The 20,225-nt window shown below is 35.9% G+C and overlaps 1 protein-coding gene across 9 annotated transcripts in view; it reads right to left on the reverse strand.

Moving 5' to 3' along the window:
• Positions 1–20,225, reverse strand: part of ATG4C (autophagy related 4C cysteine peptidase) — an 81,781-nt gene that overhangs the window by 32,461 nt on the left and 29,095 nt on the right. For all 9 annotated transcript variants that reach the window (XM_007978494.3, XM_007978488.3, XM_007978489.3 and 6 more), the window contains 4 exons: positions 16,837–17,070; positions 14,307–14,637; positions 11,791–11,861; positions 4,101–4,237 (listed from right to left, as the gene is read on the reverse strand). In XM_007978494.3, coding sequence (XP_007976685.1) covers positions 4,101–4,237; positions 11,791–11,861; positions 14,307–14,637; positions 16,837–17,070 — 773 coding nt within the window. The remainder of the gene's footprint in view (positions 1–4,100; positions 4,238–11,790; positions 11,862–14,306; positions 14,638–16,836; positions 17,071–20,225) is intronic.

Below are 20,225 nucleotides of genomic sequence, written 5' to 3' on the forward strand. Positions count from 1 at the left end.
TTAATATTTGGGGGAATACCTTCTTAATATCTGTCTATATGATATATATACACACAGAGATTTACAAATACAATTTTATATATGTGAAATCTCACAACATATGCCACTGTAACCTTTTGTTGCTCATATTCATGACATAATGTCATGAATATCTTTTCCTATCAATAAATAGAAATCTATATTAACAATACGTAGTTGCTGAAAAATATTCTATTTTATGATGACAACAAAATGTGCTTTAAAACTTCCACTGTAAATATTTAAGTCGTTCCAAATTCTCACTATTATAAGTAACCCTCCACTATAGTTTGAACATTTTTATTCCCTCCAAAATTCATGTGTGGGAACTTAATCCCCAATACAGTGTTGAAAGCTGGAGCCTGTGGGGAGGTGTTTAGAAGTCATGAGGGCAGAGCTTGCATGAATGAGATATGAGGTTAAAATCTTAGAGCTAACTAAAAATGAAGATAAAATTGTATCAAAAATCTCAATGTTGCTATAAAAAGGACTTGCAGGAGTGGGTTCTCTCTCCTACTTTTCTGCCACATGAGGACAGAGTTCACTCCCTTTTGGCCCTTCTGCCTTCCACCATGTGAGAGCGCAGCAAGGAGACCCTCATCAGATGCCAGTGCCTTGATCTTAGATTTCCCATCCTCCAGAACTGTGAGAGAATAAATTTCTGTTCTCTATAAATTACTCAGTCTCCAGTATTCTGTTATAGCAGGAAAAAATGGACTCAGACACCCTCTAAAGAACAACCTTGTATATTTTTAGTATTGTAAAAATATCATAAAGTTCTTTTCTGAAATGGAGAGCTGCAACTGAAAAAAATTAAATAAAACAGAGAAGGCATATCAGGTTAAAATCTTCGAGCTAACTAAAAATAAAGATAAAATTGTATCAAAAACCTCACTAAATAGTAATAAAGTTACTTATTAATAAAGAATTCTACTGTTTTCCCCCTAAATAAAAATCCTTAATACAATTAGAGGGTGCCTTACTTTACCGTGAGGCAGTCTAATCAGTTGAAATGCAATGTTTATATCATAGAGACCTGTGAGGCAGTGAAAGTTCTGTCTCTTACAACTGAGAAAAGAAAGAAAAAAATATATAGCAAGAATTGTCACTGACTCTCCTCAGAAAATGAATAGTTCTAAGTAATGGAAGAAAGACTTTGGTTCTTGACATCTGTATTTCCCTTGCAACGCATTAGAGCAGGTTTAGCAATAAATGCTTAGAAGCAGATTAGGAGCTAGAATGCCATTACATATAAGAGGCTGTATCTTTGGATTGAAACACTTTTCAGTTCCTAAAAGAGCTTCTTCACAGTTATTTTTCTAGTGGTGAAAATTTATTGAGCTGTATCCATGAAGCAATAAATAAGACTGAAGTAATCAGTCAAAAAGAAAAGTCCTAATTTGTCTCACTGAAGAAAAAGAACATATTGGATTTTCCTCATTCCAGGTCCTTAAAAATATATACATACATAAATAAATAAACCTCCTGTGGTAAGGACTAATAAAGCACACAACAAATTTCCTTCTTCTCATACAATGTAGCAGGATGCTATGTTGGCACTATCTCTGAAATACCTTGTTTAATAAATTTGAAAAACAGAACTAAACAGTAAATTTTAGACTCACCAATGTACATTGGTTTGGCAGGAAAAAATACAATGGCTGACCACACATGAGAAAAAGAAAACAAAATATTTTTCTTTTAGGGCTAATGAACACACTACCTTTTCACTTCTAAGTGAATACCTCTTTACATGCTCTCATTTGGGCTTTGACTCAACCACTCCCTCTGGCCAAACATAATACCTATCATATAACCTACTCCACTTAACCATTACAGCCATTTTTACGTAAATGGAAAATCAAAATGTTTCATCAGTCACTGCTCTCCCACTTTAGTGGACTACAATGTAAATACAGTTAGTAGAAGCTCAAGAAAATGTTACCTTTCAAAAAGTTCATGTGTTAGAGAAAAATATGAAAAACAAACAAGCGCGGTGGCTCAAGCCTGTAATCCCAGCACTTTGGGAGGCCGAGACGGGTGGATCACGAGGTCAGGAGATCGAGACCATCCTGGCTAACACGATGAAACCCCGTCTCTACTAAAAAATACAAAAAAACTAGCCGGGCGATGTGGCGGACGCCTGTAGTCCCAGCTACTCGGGAGGCTGAGGCGGGAGAATGGCGTGAACCCGGGAGGCGGAGCTTGCAGTGAGCTGAGATCCGGCCACTGCACTCCAGCCTGGGCGACAGAGCAAGACTCCGTCTCAAAAAAAAAAAAAAAAAAAAAAAAAAGATAAGTCTAGTCTCTGCTACCAGTCTGCTATCTGAACTTGAATATATCACTTAACTTCTCTATGTCTTTTAGATAAATTTATATTGAAAAATATTATAAAAATTAGGGTTAACAAATATGTATTGAGTAACTCCTGTATGTTAAGTACTGAGGCTTCACTTTAACAGCTTAACCATAGTTTGTTTCACTACAAAAAGAAAAGTCCTAATTTGTCTTGCTGAAGAAAAGGAACATCCTGGATTTTCCTCATTCCAGGTCCTTAAAAAAATTAATATAAATAAATAAACCTCCTGTGGTAAGGACTAATAAAACACACACCAAATTTCCTGCTCCTCATACAATGTAGCAGGATGCTACATTTCACTACAAACCATGGTTAAGCTATTAACCATGAATCACTCAAGAGCATTAGGCAGTGTGACCATCTGATGAATACCATCAATACCACCAAATAGCAAAGTCCTCAGTCAGATGGAACATGCCTGAAGCCATCTGCAGCCCATTCCACCAGGAATGAAACTTCGGCTAAAGGAATCAGTTCCAAGACTGCATCAGTTTCTAATCATCTCATGGTAGTAGAGAAGGCAAAAAAGAATCCAGTTCAGATTTGATTAGAATCCACCTAGAGATGACACGTCAGAAGTCTCAAAACCCTCAACAGCTTCTCTAGATGAAGTGGTTCACAGTTTCTCACACTGCACCAATAACCCTACTAAAGATACATGTCAGACATCAAAACCTTACCTTTATTTGGAAGATTAATATGTCATTGATATATCACAGTATTGTTACTGTAACAAATGTGCTTCCAAAATCTTAGTAACTATTAAGAAAAGCCTGTATACCAGCTAAAAAACTTCCATGTATCATATGTTAAAAACAACTGCTCTAGATTTCTAGAATTAGCACAATCTACCCTGAGAACAGATGTTCCAACTAAATATACAGAGACCATAATATGGGATTAATGCCTCATGGAAGGAACAAATTGTTATTAATCATAAAAGACAGATCCAGACTTTATTTCAACATTACTATATCCCATAACACTCCATTTAAAGAAGAATTCCAACTATTGCTGCAAAAAGAGACTACCAAAAAAATGAAGAATTTTATTGAAACTATGAAAAAATCTAAAAACTTTCACCTTAATCAGAAACTAACTATTTCCAAGGTATTTTATCGTCAGTGAATGTCTTGGTGCCCAAAACAAGATAACATAACTACACAGGTTCTTTTGGTACAAGAAACCAAACAATGTGCTCCACAAAGAACCGATTTTTAACAATGAAAAAAAACAAAGTTGGAACTCCTCCAAATACTATCTTCATATCTTCATTATTTCTATCTACATAAATAATCTCATCTCTTATTGACATCATGGTGTCATAGGAAACATATTATGAGATAATATAGCAGTAATAGAGTTTTTTCAATAATTAATATGATACAGTTTAATACTAGTTTTATGAATAAAGATACATACTTAAAATTACAAATAAGAATAATGAAACTGTAACTATATTACAGGTTATGATTATTGCTGCATTTGTGTCTCCCTGATTAGCTACAAAGATTAAAAGGCTTTTCATTGTTATAGAACACTGTGCTCTTCAACTCACATTGGTCTTATAATACTGAAATTTAAAATCTCTAATGTCAAACTTTATGACATACAACTGTAAAATCATCACTGGTCATTTAACAGAAAAAAAAAATTGCAAACCTTCTATATTTTTCATATTAGCTAGTATTGCCTTAAAAAAAAATCAGCGCTTATTTCATACCTTCACAAATTCTAAGTAGTCGGTGTTGGTTCTTTCTCCACCAAGTCTAACAGGAACTAGAATAATAACAGCTTTGTCATCTGCATTATCAGAAGTCATGGAAGCACTCTGTTTATCAATTACATCACAATTGTAAACTGAGAAAAACATAATAAATATATATTAAATTTTATATAAAAGTGATTTTCAGAAATATTTTTACCCAAATTTATCCTCTACCCGCAATAGACAGTCGGCTATGTCATCTCTGGCATCACCAGAAATGTCTTAGTAAGTTAAAAATACCACTAGGATAACTGGCTAGCCATACACAGAAGACTGAAGCTGGACCACTTCCTTACACCATAGACAAAAATCAACTCAAGATGGATTAAAGACTTAAATGTAAAACTCAAAACTATAAAAACCCTAGAAGACAACCTAGGCAATACCATCCTGGACATAGGAACAGGCAAAGATTTCATGACAAAGACACCAAAAACAATCGCAACAAAAGCAAAAATTGACAAATGGGATCTAATTAAACGAAGAGCTTCTGCACAGCAAAAGAAACTATCAAAATAGTAAACAGATAACCTATTGAATGTGAGAAAATATTTGCAAACTATACATCTGACAAAGGTCTAATATCTAGCATCTGTAAGGAACTTAAATTTACAAGAGAAAAACAAATAACTCCATTAAAATGTGGGCAAAGGACATGAAAAGACACTTTTCAAAAGAAGACATACATGTAGCCAATTAAGCATATCTTAAAAAGTTCAATACCACTGATCATTAGAGAAATGCAAATCAAAACCACAATGAGATACCATCTCACACCAGTGAAAATGGCTATTATTAAAAAGTCTAAAGGTAACAGATGCTGGCAAGGTTGTGGAGAAAAGGGAATGCTCATATATCACTGGTGGGAGTGTAAATTAGTTTAACCATTGTAGAGAGCAGTATGGCAATTCCTCAAAGAGTTAAAAACAAAACTACCATTTGACCTAGCAATCATTATTGGGCATATACCCAGGAAAATATAAATCATTCTACCATAAGGACACATGCACACAAATGTTCACTGCAGCACTATTCACAATAGCAAAGACACAGAATCAACCTAAGTGGCCATCTGACAGATTAAAGAAAATGTGTGGTACATATACACCATGGAATACTATGCAACCATAAAAAAGAATGAGATCATGTCTTTTGTGGCAACATGGTTGGAGCTGGAGGCCATTATCCTTAGCAAACTAACACAGGAACAGAAAACCAAATACTGCATGTTCTCACTTAAAAGTAGGAGCTAAATGATCAGAACTCTCGAACACAAAGAAGGGAACAATAGACACTCGGGTATACTTGAGGGTGGAGGGTGGGAGGAGAGAGAGGAGCAGAAAAAATAACTACTGGGTACCAGGTGTAATACCTGGGTGATGAAATAATCTGTACAACAAACCCCCGTGACATAAGTTTACCTATCTAACAAGTACCACATGTACCCCTGAACCTAAAATAAAAGTTTTAAAAAAATACCTACCTGATTTATGTATTCAATAGATACTTACTGACAGCTAGCTACTATATGACACTGGGCTTTCAGCAGTAGGCAAAACAGAAAAATTCCCACTCTCCTTGAGCATGCATGCTCATGGAGGAAATAGAGATGATGATGTGTGTTTCGAAAAAACGAAGAGAGAAGGGTGAACAGGAAATGCTGAGGGCAAGGCAATTTAAAATAAGGTGGCCAGGGAAGATCTTATAAGAAATATTTGAGTCAAGACCAAAAGAAAGAAACCAAGTAATACAGATACCTAGGGGAAAAGCATTCCAAGTTAAAAGATCAAAAAGTACAAATATCTTAAGGCAGAGGTATAATTAGCACGTCCCAGGAACAAGAGGACAGTCTTCTGGAGGGAAGTAAACAAGGGGTACAGTAGCAGGAAATGGGATTAGAAGATAACATTATATAGAGGAGAATGAAGACAGATTGTATGAACTCTTGAAAACCATTGTAAAGACCAGTTTTTCAGTGATGGGAAACCATTAAAGAATTGTTTAGGGATGTCCTAATCTGACTCATAGTTTAACAGCCTGTTTCCTGTGTTCATAATAGACTGTACAGGCAAGGGGCTGCTCTGCCTATGGAGTAGCAATTTTTTTATTCCTTTACTTACTCAATAAACTTGCTTTCATTTTACTCTAAAACTAAAATAGGCTACAGGGGCAAGGGCTACACCACAGAGAACAGTTACAAAGCCACTGCAGTTATCCAGCAAGAGATGATGGGGGCTTGAACAAAGGTAGTAACTGTAAAAACAAGGAATGGTCGGCCAGGCGCGGTGGCTCATGCCTGTAATCTCAGCACTTTGGGAGGCCGACGTGGGCAGATCACAAGGTCAGGAGATCGAGATCATCCTAACACGGTGAAACCCCATCTCTAGTAAAAATACAAAAAAATTAGCTGGGCGTGGTGGCGGGCGCCTGTAGTACCAGCTACTCGGGAGGCTGAGGCAGGAGAATGGCATGAACCCAGGAGGTGGAGTTTGCAGTAAGTGGAGATCACGCCACTGCACTCCAGCCTGGGTGACAGAGCTAGACTCCATGTCAAAAAAAAAAGGGAATGGTCACTTACAGGTAGTAGAAAGTGATCAGTTCAGCTAGGTGTGGTGGGTCACACCTCTGATCCCAGCACTTTGGGAGGCCAAGGTGGGTGGATCACTTGAGGTCAGGAGTTCAAGGCCAGCCTGGTCAACATGGCGAAACACTGTCTCTACTAAAAATACAAAAAATTAGCCGGGCATGGTGGCAGGCACCTGTAATCCCAGCTACTCGGGAGGCTGAGGCCAAAGAATCGCTTGAACCTGGGAGGCGGAGGTTGCAGTGAGCCGAGATGGTGTCACTGCACTCCAACGTGGGCAACAGAGTGAGACTCTATCTCCAAAAAAAAAAAAAAAAAAGTGATCAGTTCATGTATCTGAAGATAAAGTAAGGACTCACTATTAAATGTAAGATGTGAGAGAAAAAATTGAGTCACAGGTGATTTGAAGGGTTTTGGTTTAAGCAAACCATTTGTAAATGGTTTGCCATTTACAAAGACATGGAAGACTGGAGGAGGGGAAAATATAGGAGGGAGAACTGGGAATTCAGTTTTAGACATGGTAAGTTGGAGATACTTGTTAGGTAAATAGAAAGGTTGAGTAGACAGGGACATATGCAACTGGAATTTGGAGAGAGGACTAGGATGGACCTATCAATTTGGGAGTTACCAACATGCAGATTACCATCTGCATTATAAAGCCACAAGACTTGGTCAATTCAAATCAGCATAGACAGAAAAAGAGATGAGATGAAGTCTAAATGCTGAGCACTAAAACAACATTTTTAGAGATCAAGGAGATGAGGAAAAACCAAAAAACGAGGCTGTGAAGGAGTGAATAAGGAGGTAGAGGGAAAATCTACAGAGCAGTGTCTAGAAATCAAGTAAACAAAATGTTGTAAGGAGGAAGAGGAAAGAGTCAACACTCTCAAATGCTACTGATAGATTGTGTGATATGAGGACTGAGAAGTTACTGCGAGGCTTAGAAAGATTAAATTATTGGTAAGAGCAGTTTTGGGGTGGGCACAATGGCTCACGCTTTTTTTTTTTTTTTTTTTTTTTTTTTTTTTGAGATGGAGTCTCCTTCTGTCGCCCAGGCTGGAGTGCAGTGGCACGATTTGGCTCACTGCCACCTCTGCCTCCTGGGCTCAAGCCAATCTCCTGCCTCAGCCTCCTGAGTAGCTGGGACTACAGGCACCTGCCACCACATCCAGCTAATTGTTTTATTTGTAGTAGAGATTGGATTTCACCATATTGGCCAGGCTGGTCTCGAACTCCCGACTCTGTGATACCCCCGCCTTGGTTTCCCAAAGTGCTGGGATTACAGGTGTAAGCCACCACGCCTGGCCAGCTCATGCTTATAATCCCAGCATTTTGAGAGGTTGTGGCAGGAGGATCACCTGAAGCCAGGAGTTCAAGACCAGCCTACGCAACACAGCAAGACCCCCATCTCTATAAAAAATTTCAAAATTAGCCAGAGATGGTGATGCATGCCTTTAATGCTAGTTACTTGGGAAGCTGAGGCAGGAGCAACACTTGAGTTCAGGAGTTTTAGGTAATAGTGAGCTATGATCGCACCACTGTGCTCCAGCCTGGTCAACAGAGTAAAATCCTGTCTCAAAAAAAAAAAAAAAAAGAGAGAGAGAAAGAGAAAAGAGCAGTTCTGGTACGGTGTTGGGTATGACAGTCTAAGTACCACAGTTAAGAGAAAAGAGGAAGATTTGGTAGAAGCAAATATAGACAAAATTTTATTTTATTCAAATTAAAGTTTTATTCAAAACATACTTTACATCCATACTCCTTGTCAGTTGAATGAAACTCTTCTGATCTTCCCAGAAGAGCTGAATAGGAAATTCTGCCACTTCTGTCCCAGTTCTTTCCTTTAAATTCCAAATTTAGACTGAGCTATCAAATTCTTCTCTTCACCTAACTCCCCTATCTCCCATAGTCAATTGAAACCAAAGCTACAAAAATGCCATGGTAGTTCTCCCTCATCAGGATGGAGACTGCATTCTTACCCTTCATCTTCAATCAACACACATTTATTGAGGATCTGCTATTTATTGATGCATTCTACACTAGAGAAGTATAAAATAAATAAGATCCTGACTTCAAAGAATGTCGAGCCCAATCGTTTGGTATTTTCCCTCCACTTCCAATATAAGTGCTATGACATAGTCCAATTCTGTAACAGAGGCTCATTACAGCAGCAAATCTCAACCAAATGATTCTGATACCTTACTTCTACGCCTGCTACCTCAACAATCATTATATATAAGAAACAGATAATTATAAGGTGGTATCACAAGTGAATTACAAGTACAATATTTAATAGAAGTATTTCCAAAATGTTACAGACCACAGAGGAAAAGTAAACTAATTCCGCCTAACAAGAGTTGGGAAAGACTGCCAAAGGTGTAACCTTTGTGTGTGTTCTTGAAGAATGAATAAGACTTAACGAGAGACATTCTAACAATAAGAGCATTCCAAGCAGAGGCAATAATATGCACAAAGGCATGGGGATAAAGATAATGACACCATGTCTAAGGAATGGGCCTGAGGGTGGAAAATACTTTAGTGTACTGTGTATGGAAGATAGTGTTAGAAGGTGATGCTGGAAATGTAGTTCAGGACAAATTATAAAGGACTTCATCGTGCTTCATGTGCCAAGATAACATGAGACTAGAGTTAATGGGCATTCATTGGTTTGTAGATAAAGGGACATGATCAGCTTCTTTTGATCAGATGGACCAAAAAGGGAAGAGAGACAGGGAAATCAAGTTAAAGTCCAAGCAAGAAGTAAGGGTCTGATTTAAATCAACGAGAATGGAGATGAGAGAACAGATTTCAGGACCATTTTCTTAAATGTTGACTGACTAAATATAATATAAGCAATGAAAAAGCGGTCAAGAATAAGTGGGTTCTACTTAGGACTTGAGCGCATATGTGGACATGCCACTATTAATCAAGAGAAAATAGAAAGAAAAAGGGGTGGGACCGAGGGAAACAGTAAGTGTACTTATAAACATGCTGAATTTGAAGTGTTTGTAGAATATGTAAGTGGAGATATTTGAAAGGTGGCAGAAAATATGCGTTATCACATATTGACTCAGGTAGGCTTAGAAATGTAGTTTTTTGAGACAGTCTCACTCTGTTGCCCAGGCTGGAGTTCAGTGGCACAGTATCAGTTCACTGCAACTCCGTTTTCAGGGCTCAAGTGATCCTCCCACCTCAGCCTCCCGAGTAGCTGGGACTACAGGCATGTCACCACCATGCTCGACTAAGTTTCGTATTTTTTGTAGTGATGGAGTTTCACCATGTTGCCCAGGTTGGTCTCAAACGGCTGGGCTCAAGTGAGCCCCCCACCGTGGCCTCTCAAAGTGCTGGGATTACAGGCATGAGCCACCATGCTCGGCCCTAAAAATGTACTTTTAAAAGTCCTAGTACACAGTACATAGTCCTAAGTATTTAAAGCCATAAAAATAGATGCAATTACAAAGGAAGAGAACACAGAATAAGAAAAAGAGAAAATAAATGGAAAACAAAACCTTTAAAAACACGAATGAAGACAGAGGGGTAATAAATCATTGATAAAATCTAGTTTCACTTAATTCCTAATCTCATAGTCTATCAAATTATACAAATACAAGTTCTCCCTTTAGGAGTCTTAAACATGAATGATAAAAATTTTAAGAACTACTTCAAATTACACAAGCCATTTCTATAACAAGGAACATTGTAATGTTTGCTTAATTAATTATACATAGCAAATATCTAGGCTGACTGTGTCAATAAAAGCACAAAAGGCAAATTCATACATTCATTTAATGATTACTTGTTCAGGTATATCCTTAGGCTTAATTAGAACTATTTAACACAGCAAATGTTTTGCAAGACTTCCTACTTGAAAAACAAACATAGTACCTGCAAAACTCATATACTTATCTGAAAATTTAGACCTTTTATTTTCATATGGCTATAATTATGGATATTAGTCTTTCTTTACAAGGAAATTAACCTTAACAAAAGGCCAAACAAAAACGCATGAATATTTGGTAACTACTATTACATACTACAAACACTAGTTGGTTATCAGGGTAACCTTAAGCATTTTATAGATATCCTTGTATTAAAACATGATTGAAGTATATTTAACTTTTCTAAAACATTAACATATTTTATTATTGTAACAGTATTCCTGTAAAAAATATACTTAACAGCATGAGGTGGCTAAGCCATTTTTATTTTATTAAGAATTAAGGTGTCTATTTTATCCACAACAAAGTTTCAAAATTACTACAGGTTGCGCATTCCTAATCCAAAATCTCAAACTTTAAGAGCACAGCATTTTTCACAAGTGAAAAATTCTACATGTGACTGCATGTGATGGGTTGCAATCAAAACATGGCCAAAACTTTGTCTCATGCACAAAATTGTTAAAAATAGTGTATGAAATTTCCTTCAGGCTATGTGTATAAGGAGTATACAAAACATAAATGAATTTCATGTTTAGACTTCAGTCCCATCCCCAAGGTATCTCATTACATACATGCAAATATTGAAAGGTCCAAAAAAATACAAAATCAGAAACACCTGTGGTCTCAAACATTTTGGATAAAAAATAACCTGTATAGAGAGTGATCATCAAAAAGAAGACCCAAAACAATAAAACAAAGCAAAACTGGACAATAGCTGCATCATTATTAGATGATTTACTGAAGTATTAGTGAGAAATATATTCAATTCCTCATAAGATAAACTAAGAATTTTCTTTCCTTGAAACACATCCACCAATGAAATGATACCCAGCACTCATGCAGCCCAAGTATATACCTATGTTAAATTTTCCTGCCTATCTCTTTTAATTATTTGAAATGCTGAAATTCTTTGAGAATTTATTTTAATAACGCAACTAAAAATTCATAGTACGTATTCAATCAAAAAATATTTTTATTAAGTGCTTACTACATTTAGGAACAAAAATGTATAAGACATGGTCCCTACCTTCATAATCATTTATGGTATTACTGGGATAAGCTAAACACATATAAAAAGTATGACCAAATAAAACAGATAAAAATTAGAATTATATACATTCCTTACCTGTACAATCTTGTGCAACATAAATAGTTATTCCTTGTAAATCAGGGTGTCTTGCTTCTTCAACTGCTTTTCTGAGAAAATAACAAGCATTATCTTTCAAAATCCTAACATTTCCTATTAGTAACTAAAGATTTAATTTAAGAAGGAAAAAATGTTAGGAGTTTTGTGACTTTCCTATTTAATTCATAGTGTCTGCTGTCAAAAACTATTATCTGAATCGTATCAGACATCAGATTAAAATTTTCAAAGTTGAATATTACATTAAATTACTCAAAGAACATTAAAACATAAATTACAAAATACATTTTAAAAATTATTGGGTATAAAGCTCTACTCCTCTCCCTCCAAAATGAAGGATTTCTCTCAATCACTCACCTTACCAGCAGTATGAATATGCTGCAAGATTTGCTGCAAATTAACTTACATTACTGACTAGGAGGCAATTACTGTGTCTGTCCTCTGGTACACTTAAGAAACTTTTCGTTCTTTAAACAACAGCATGACTTTTTTCCTTCATTCAAAAACCTATACGACCTAAACAAACGAATTTCCTAATTTCAAGTCTTAAAATTATATAAGTAAAAATGTAAATTAAACAATATTCCTAAGTATAATGTTCTCAATGCTCTACATGATGTGAAAAAACTCACAGTATCTGTAAACAGTGATTACGCAAATTGTGGAAACATAATTTTATTTAACTATATATGTAATTAATTTAAAATGTCCTATTATTCATGTTCCTATGTGATAGGCACATAGAAGAAAGATTGGCAAACTATGCCCATAAACTGAATAAAACCTGTGTCCTGTTTTTATACCATCTGCAAGCTAAGAATGGTTTTGACAGGTTTTTTTTGGTTTTTATTTTTGAGACGGAGTTTTGCTCTTGAAATTATACAAGTAAAAATATAAATTAAACAATATTCCTAAGTATAATGTTCTCAATGCTGTACATGATGTGAAAACAATCACAATATCTATAAACGATGATTATGTAAATTGTAGAAATATAATTTTATTTAACGATATATGTAATTATTTAATTTAAAATGTTCTATTATTCATGTTCTTATGTGTTAGTGTAGAAAAAAGATTGACAAACTATGCCAATAAACTGAATAAAACCTGCGTCCTGTTTTTGTACCATCTGCAAGGTAAGAATGGTTTTAATAGCTTTTTTTTGTTTTTTTTTTTTTTTTTGAGACGCAGTTTCGCTCTGCCGCCCAGGCTGGAGTGCCCTGGTGCGACCTTGGCTGACTGCAAGCTCCGCCTCACGGGTTCACGCCATTCTCCTAACTCAGCCTCCCGAGTAGCTGGGACTATAGGCACCCGCAATCACGCCCGGCTAATTTTTTGTGCCTCTTTTTGTTTTAGTAGGGACGGGGTTTCACCGTGTTAGCCAGGATGGTCTCAATCTCCTGACCTCGTGATCCGCCCGCCTCGGCCTCCCAAAGTGCTGGGATTACAGGCGTGAACCACCAAGCCCGGCCTGTTTTGACAGTTTTAAAGGACTGGAGGGAGAGGAAAGATGGTCAACAGAAACTTTTACAAGACCTGTGAAGCCTAAAATATTTACTATTGACACTCACAGAAAAAGTTTGCTGTCCCCCGGAGTAGAGAACATCTTGAAGGGTAGAAACTACGCTTTCATGATTATGCTCTTATAAATGTCATACCAAGTTGGAATTGATATATTATTAACAATCAAATTAATAATATTAGGCAAATACTTTTCAACTGTAAGCATCTGGCCTATAAAATATAGGAGCATGTTAATATGCAAAAGTGCTTTGTAATGATTTCAAATTTATACATGATTTTAAATGGAGTAAATTAAATCACATGTTATACTTTTATGAAATATTGATGATTTAGTTTATAACAAAAATGGGATACACACACAAATAAGATAATTTTTTGTAAAACTTGGTATCAAAATAAACGGTACATAAAAAGCTGAAGTAAAGTGAAATTTGACTTTCAACTTTTTTCTAACTATCCTGAATGTCACAGATCCTTTACTTTTACCATGATATAATTATAATATTAATAGTGCCATACATTTACAATTCACAAGAATTTGATGTGTGCAAAGAAATGCTGAAAACATCAATTTTAGCTCTTGACATTTCATTACACCATCAGTACATTACAGCCCCCAGGTTACACTTTTAAAAAAAAAAACTATAATGTTATGCATGTTCCAAGGTTGAAAGAGATGTTAGTGTTTAGAGCATTTCAATAAGGTATTCTAATGAAAACCTGGTTAGAAAGAGACCTGGCATATCTACACCTAAGAGAAAGAGAATAAAAATTTGTCAGTAAATAAATTAAATGTAACTTGAGCCGCAATAGGTCTTCTTTTTCTCTATTGGCAAATGAAAGCGTCTTTATCAACATTCTCATACAGTTAGACTATTAAAGTTCCAATTATATATACAAATTGCAAAAATCAGTATCTCTTGATCCTGGGGACCTCTATCACAAGAAGAAAGATTTTAAAACAATTTTACCTTAAAATGTGAGCAACCACAGCTGGTCCATACCAATCTCCTGCTTTTTTCCCAGACTTCTTTCCATATTCTATTAGTTGATGTAAGCCGAAAAGAGCCAAGGGGGAATCACCAAACCAAGAGATGATTTTCCTATGATAAACTTCATTTCGCATTTCATGATCATCTGAATATTTCCCAATTGTTTCCTTCAGAGAAATTTTTGGGGTTTTGAGTTCTCTTTCCCCTGAAAGCGATGCTTCAAATGATGCAGTAAATTTTTTGACAGTGTGGGAAGTCCATGACTCAGAGTCTGAATTTTCAATATTCAAAGCATCAGGCCAGGTCCAAGCTATAGTAGTTCCAAAGCAAAGTGTTCAGATCTTTTAAAAAGATACTTTAACAATTCTACTAATATGTAGCATTTAAGGTCATTTGGGTTACTAAGATAGTAAATTCAAAAATAGGCAAATATATGGAAACAAAAAGTAGATTAATGGTTGCTTATGGAGAGGTATTGGGAGTGGCTGCTAATGAGTACAAGATTTCTTCAAGGGATGATAAAAATGTTCTAAAATTAGATTTATGGTGATGATTGTGGAACTCTATAACTACGCTAAGAACCACTGAATTGTTCACTTGAAATGAGTGAATTTATGGTACACAGGTTATAGCTCAATAAAACTGCTTAAAAAACAAAAGTACAAGACAACAATATGCCAAAATATCAATGATGTTTATAGCTTAATGGTATTATTCTCTGTACTTTTCTGTAGTTTCCAAAATTTCATATAATCAAGAAAAAAATTACAAAAATGTAAGACGAAAGAAAGAAAAAATAGTAACCTTGGGTAAAAATGGACAATCCCAGGTGCTCTTTTTTCTGTTCTTTGACAGTGCTGAGATAGAATAAAGACTTTTATATTTCATTATCAGACTGCTTATCAAACATCCAGTCTTGACTACCCAAAGGCACAATAAATATATTTACTAACATTTATGATACTCATAAGAGATATCTTCAGAAAGTGGATGTTTTGATTATATGTTAAAATAGAAGTCTGACCATGGAAGTATGAAATTTTTTTCAAAATATTTTCTTGTACATTTCTTCAGAATAACTTAATCATTATTAACAGAGTAATAACAATTCTCTAACAGTTAATAAAGGAAATCATAAAAGATCAAAGACCTCGAAAAATCAAATATATCCATTATGTCACTGTTTTGAATAACAAGACAATCCCCAAACATGCATATAATTTTAAGTTAACAAAATAAGTCATAGATTCAGAGATCTAGTGAGGACTGAAAAATATTCCAATCTTTGCCCATAACTGCACAAGACTATAAATAAATCATCCCAGAAAACCATTTTAAAAATTATTTTTCCTTACATTTTCGACACCATTCTTCAATAAACATTCTCTCTAAATAATCTCATCAATAATCTCTACAAAAAAGTTACTAAATATATGCCATGCATTGTAGGGATACTGTCTTAACACTTATAAAAATCTGACAGTATTTAATAATCAAATGATATCCTAAAATTGTAAATTAAAATATTCCTGCAAATGTACACATTATTAAAAATGGACTAACACAAAGGTGGCACATTAGGAAAAAATATATATGTAAGTTAAGTATCAACGACATTTTGTAGGGTCTAAAACTGCATGATGACCTTATTAAGAATATGTCTAGTGCCAGGCACAGTGGCTCACACCTGTACTCGCAACATTTTGGGAAGACAAGGTGGGAGCATCACTTGAGCCTAGGAGTTCAAGGCCAGCCTGGGCAACACAGTGAGACCACATCTCTACAAAAAAGTTTAAAAATTAGCTAAGCATGGTGGCATACACCTGTGGTCCCAGCTGCTCAGGAAGCTGAGGCAGGAGAATAGCTTGAGCCCAGGAGTTCAAAGTTGCAATAAGCTACGATTACATCACTGTGCTCTAGCCTGAGCAACAGAGTGAGACCCTATTGCTAAAAATTTTTTTTAATTTAAAAGAGTATGTCTAATCGATTTAATATAACTGAGTATAATCACACTAATAAAGATAAAAAATACTTTTAAACCATTATCGACATGTAGGGAGAAAATAAAGAAACCAGAGTAAAGTCTCTTAAAATTTCAAAAATATTACATATCTCCCCAAAGTCACTGTTATTGACCTGCCCAGGACTTAACTAAACTGGAGATAATCCAGAGTTCAACCAAAAGGAAAGAAATAGTAACAACAATAAAATCCAAAGGGTACTAAAAATTGAACTAACTTAACTCATAATGGTGACCAAGAATAACAGGTATATTTAACCTACATTTTTGAAAAGGGAATCAGGAAAATTTACATATAAGTCATATCTGACCCAATTCAAAAAAAAAAAAAATGCAATACCCCAAATTAGTTACAACTCCTTAGAATTTCTCAGTCAAGAAATTAACCTCAGGGAATTTCATGCAGTTTGTAAGCTGGAATTCAAATGGAAAAATATCGACGACAAAAAAAGAAAAAAAAAAAAAAAAAAAATCAGAGATTTGATTTACCTCTACCAAGAAAGTGTAGTATGAGTCCTTGAGCCAAGAGCATCTGACCAGTTCTCAATGTGCAGCCCCACCCACAGTCTGTTGTCAAAGCTGAGCCTTCTATTTGAGGGAATTCTTCCCTGTAGGTCAGCCATATTCTAGAAATGAAATCTTTACGAAATTCTTCTACATTTCCTGCAATTACGTGATCCTCTATTGTACATCCCGATCCTGCAGATAAGGTTTTATCTTCATCTAAAAAATAAACATATGGTCTAAAGAAAACCAGAGAAATGTCTATAATGGTAACAAACATTATCATTACTGTCTTAAGATGTGAAGTATGTCACAATCTTTCTAATCCTTTTTTCTAATTTTAAAAGATAAATCTTATTCTGCCTATGAAAATCAAGTTTGAATGCTGAAATGTTTTACATACTGTAGAGTTAACTAAGGTATTATCAATAATACTCGTTATTAATAATAATATCCTATATTCTATACATAATTAACTCTTTGAAGAGGGGACACAGACAAGGATGATATTAGATTTCTCACCAGAAACAAAAGAAGATAGTGCAGCAACATCTTTAAAGTACGGAAGAAAAAAATCATTAACTCAGAATCCTATACGCAGCAAAAACATCTTTCAAAAACAAAGGCAAAATAAATACTTTTTCAGACATACAAAAGCTGGAAGAAGACATCACCAGCCAACCTGCATTAAAAGAAACCTTAGCCAGGCATGGTGGCTCACACCTATAATCCCTAGCACTTTGGGAGGCTAAAACAGGAAGATTCTGGCTGGCTGCAGTGGCTCACGCCTGTAATCTCAGCACTCTGGGAGGCCAAGCCAGGTGGATCACTTGAGGTCAGGAGTTCAAGACCTGTCTGGACAACATGGTGAAACCCCATCTCTACTAAAAATACAAAAATTAGCCAGGCATGGTGGCAGGCACCTGTAGTCCCAGCTACTCGAGAGGCTGAGGCAAGGGAATTGTTTGAACTCGGGAGGCAGAGGCTGCAGTGAGCCAAGATTGTGCCACTGCACTCCCGCCTGGGCAACATAGTGAGATCCTCATTTCTACAAAAAATAAAAAATTAGCCAGGTGCAGTGCAGATACTTGGGAGGCTGAAGTGGGAGGATCACTTGAGCCAGGAGGTTGAAGCTGCATTGAGCCATGATTAAACCACTGGTCCAGATGGAAATACAGATTCACACAAAGGAATGAAGAACACCAAACATGATACCCTCTTTGAAGGATATTTGACTATTCAAAACAAAATAATAGCAATTTATTATGGGGTGTGTAACATATAAATAAGTAAAATGTGTGGGGTGTATAATATATAAATAAGTAAAATGTATGACAACAATATCATGAAGACCAAGAGGGAGAAGGTGAAGTATACTGTAAGGTTCTTTACTACATGTTAATTGGTATATCACTTGAAGGCACACTGTGATTAAGTCCGAGGTGTACACTATAAACTTTAAACCACTAAAATAACAATAAAAAGTTATAGCTAATAAGACAACAAAAGAGATAAAAGAGAATCATAAAAATACTCAATCCAAAAGCAGGTAGAACAGGAAGAGAACAAAGAAAAGATTTAACAAATAGAAAGCAAATAATGGCATGATATATTTAAACCTAGCTTTATTAATAATCATATTAAATGTAAATGGTTTAAACACATTTATTTATTTATTTATTTATTTTTAGTTTTTGAGAAACAGGCTCATTCTTTCACCCAGGCTGGAGTGCAGTGGCACAGTCTTGGCTCACTGCAATCGCCGCCTCCACGATTAAAGCGATTCTTATGCCTTAGCCTCCTGAGTAGCTGTGATTACACATAAGTATGCACCACAATGCCAGGCTAATTCTTGTATTTTTAGTTGAGATGAGGTGTCTCCATGTTGGCCAAGCTGTTCTCAAACTCCCGGACTCAAGTAATCCACCTGCCTCGGACTCCCAAAGTGTTGGGATTACAGGCGTGAGCCACCATGCCTGGCCCTAAATACCATAATTTAAAAGGCAAAGATTATTACATTGGATAAAAAAGCATGACTCAGCTAGTACTTCCTATTAGAAACATATTTTAAATGTAAAGACACAAATAAAGTGTAAAGTATGAAAAAAGATACACCATGTAACTTTAAGCAAAAGAAAGCTGAAGTGGCTATATTTTTATTATTATTATACTTTAAGTTCAGGAATACATGTGCAGAACGTGCAGGTTTGTTACATAGGTATACACACGCATGGTGGTTTGCTGCATCCAACCACCCATCACCTACATTAGGTATTTCTCCTAATGCTATCCCTTCCCTAGTTCCCCACCCGCCGCAAGGCCCCGGTGTGTGATGTTCCCCTCCCAGTCTCCACGTATTCTCATTGTTCAACTCCCACTTATGAGTGAGAACAGGCAGTGTTTGGTTTTCTGTTCCTGCGTTAGTCTGCTGAGAATGATGGTTTCTAGCTTCATCCATGTCCCTGCAAAGGACATGAACTCATCCTTTTTTATGGCTGCATAGTATTCCATGGTGTATATGTGCCACATTTTCTTTATCCAGTCTATCATTGATGGGCATTTGGGTTGGTTCCAAGTCTTTGATACTGTGAATAGTGCCACAATAATTATACATGTGCATGTGTCTTTATAGTAGAATGATTTATAATCCTTTGGGTATATACCCAGTAATAGGATTGCTGGGTCAAATGGTATTTCTGGTTCTAGATCTTTGAGGAATTGCCACACTGTCTTCCACATGGTTGAACTAATTTACACTGCCGCCAACAGTGTAAAAGCATTCCTATTTCTCCACATCCTCTCCAGCATCTGTTGTTTCCTGACTTTTTAATGATCACCATTCTAACTGGCATGAGATGGTGTCTCATTGCGGTTTTTATTGCATTTCTCTAATGACCAGTGATAATGGGCTTTTTTTCATATATTTGTTGGCCACATAAATGTCCTCTTTTGCCCACTTTTTGATGGGATTGTTTTTTTCTTGTAAATGTGTTTAAGTTCCTTGTAGATTCTGGATATTAGTCCTTTGTCAGATGGAGAGATTGCAAAAATTTTCTCCCATTCTGTAGATTGCCTATTCACTCTGATGATAGTTTCTTTTACTGGGCAGAAGCTCTTTAGTTTAATTAGATCCCATCTGTCAATTTTGGCTTTTGTCACCATTGCTTTTGGTGTTTTAGTCATGAAGTGTTTGCCCATGTCTATGTCATGAATGGTATTGCCTAGGTTTTCTTCTCGGGTTTTTATGGTTTTAGGTCTTATGTTTAAGTCTTTAATCCATCTTGAGTTAATTTTTGTATAAGGTGTAAGGAAGGGGTCCAGTTTCAGTTTTCTGCATATGGCTAGCCAGTTTTCCCAATACTATTTATTAAATA

Source organism: Chlorocebus sabaeus, chromosome 20, assembly GCF_047675955.1.
Source record: "Chlorocebus sabaeus isolate Y175 chromosome 20, mChlSab1.0.hap1, whole genome shotgun sequence".
NCBI lineage: Eukaryota > Metazoa > Chordata > Mammalia > Primates > Cercopithecidae > Chlorocebus > Chlorocebus sabaeus.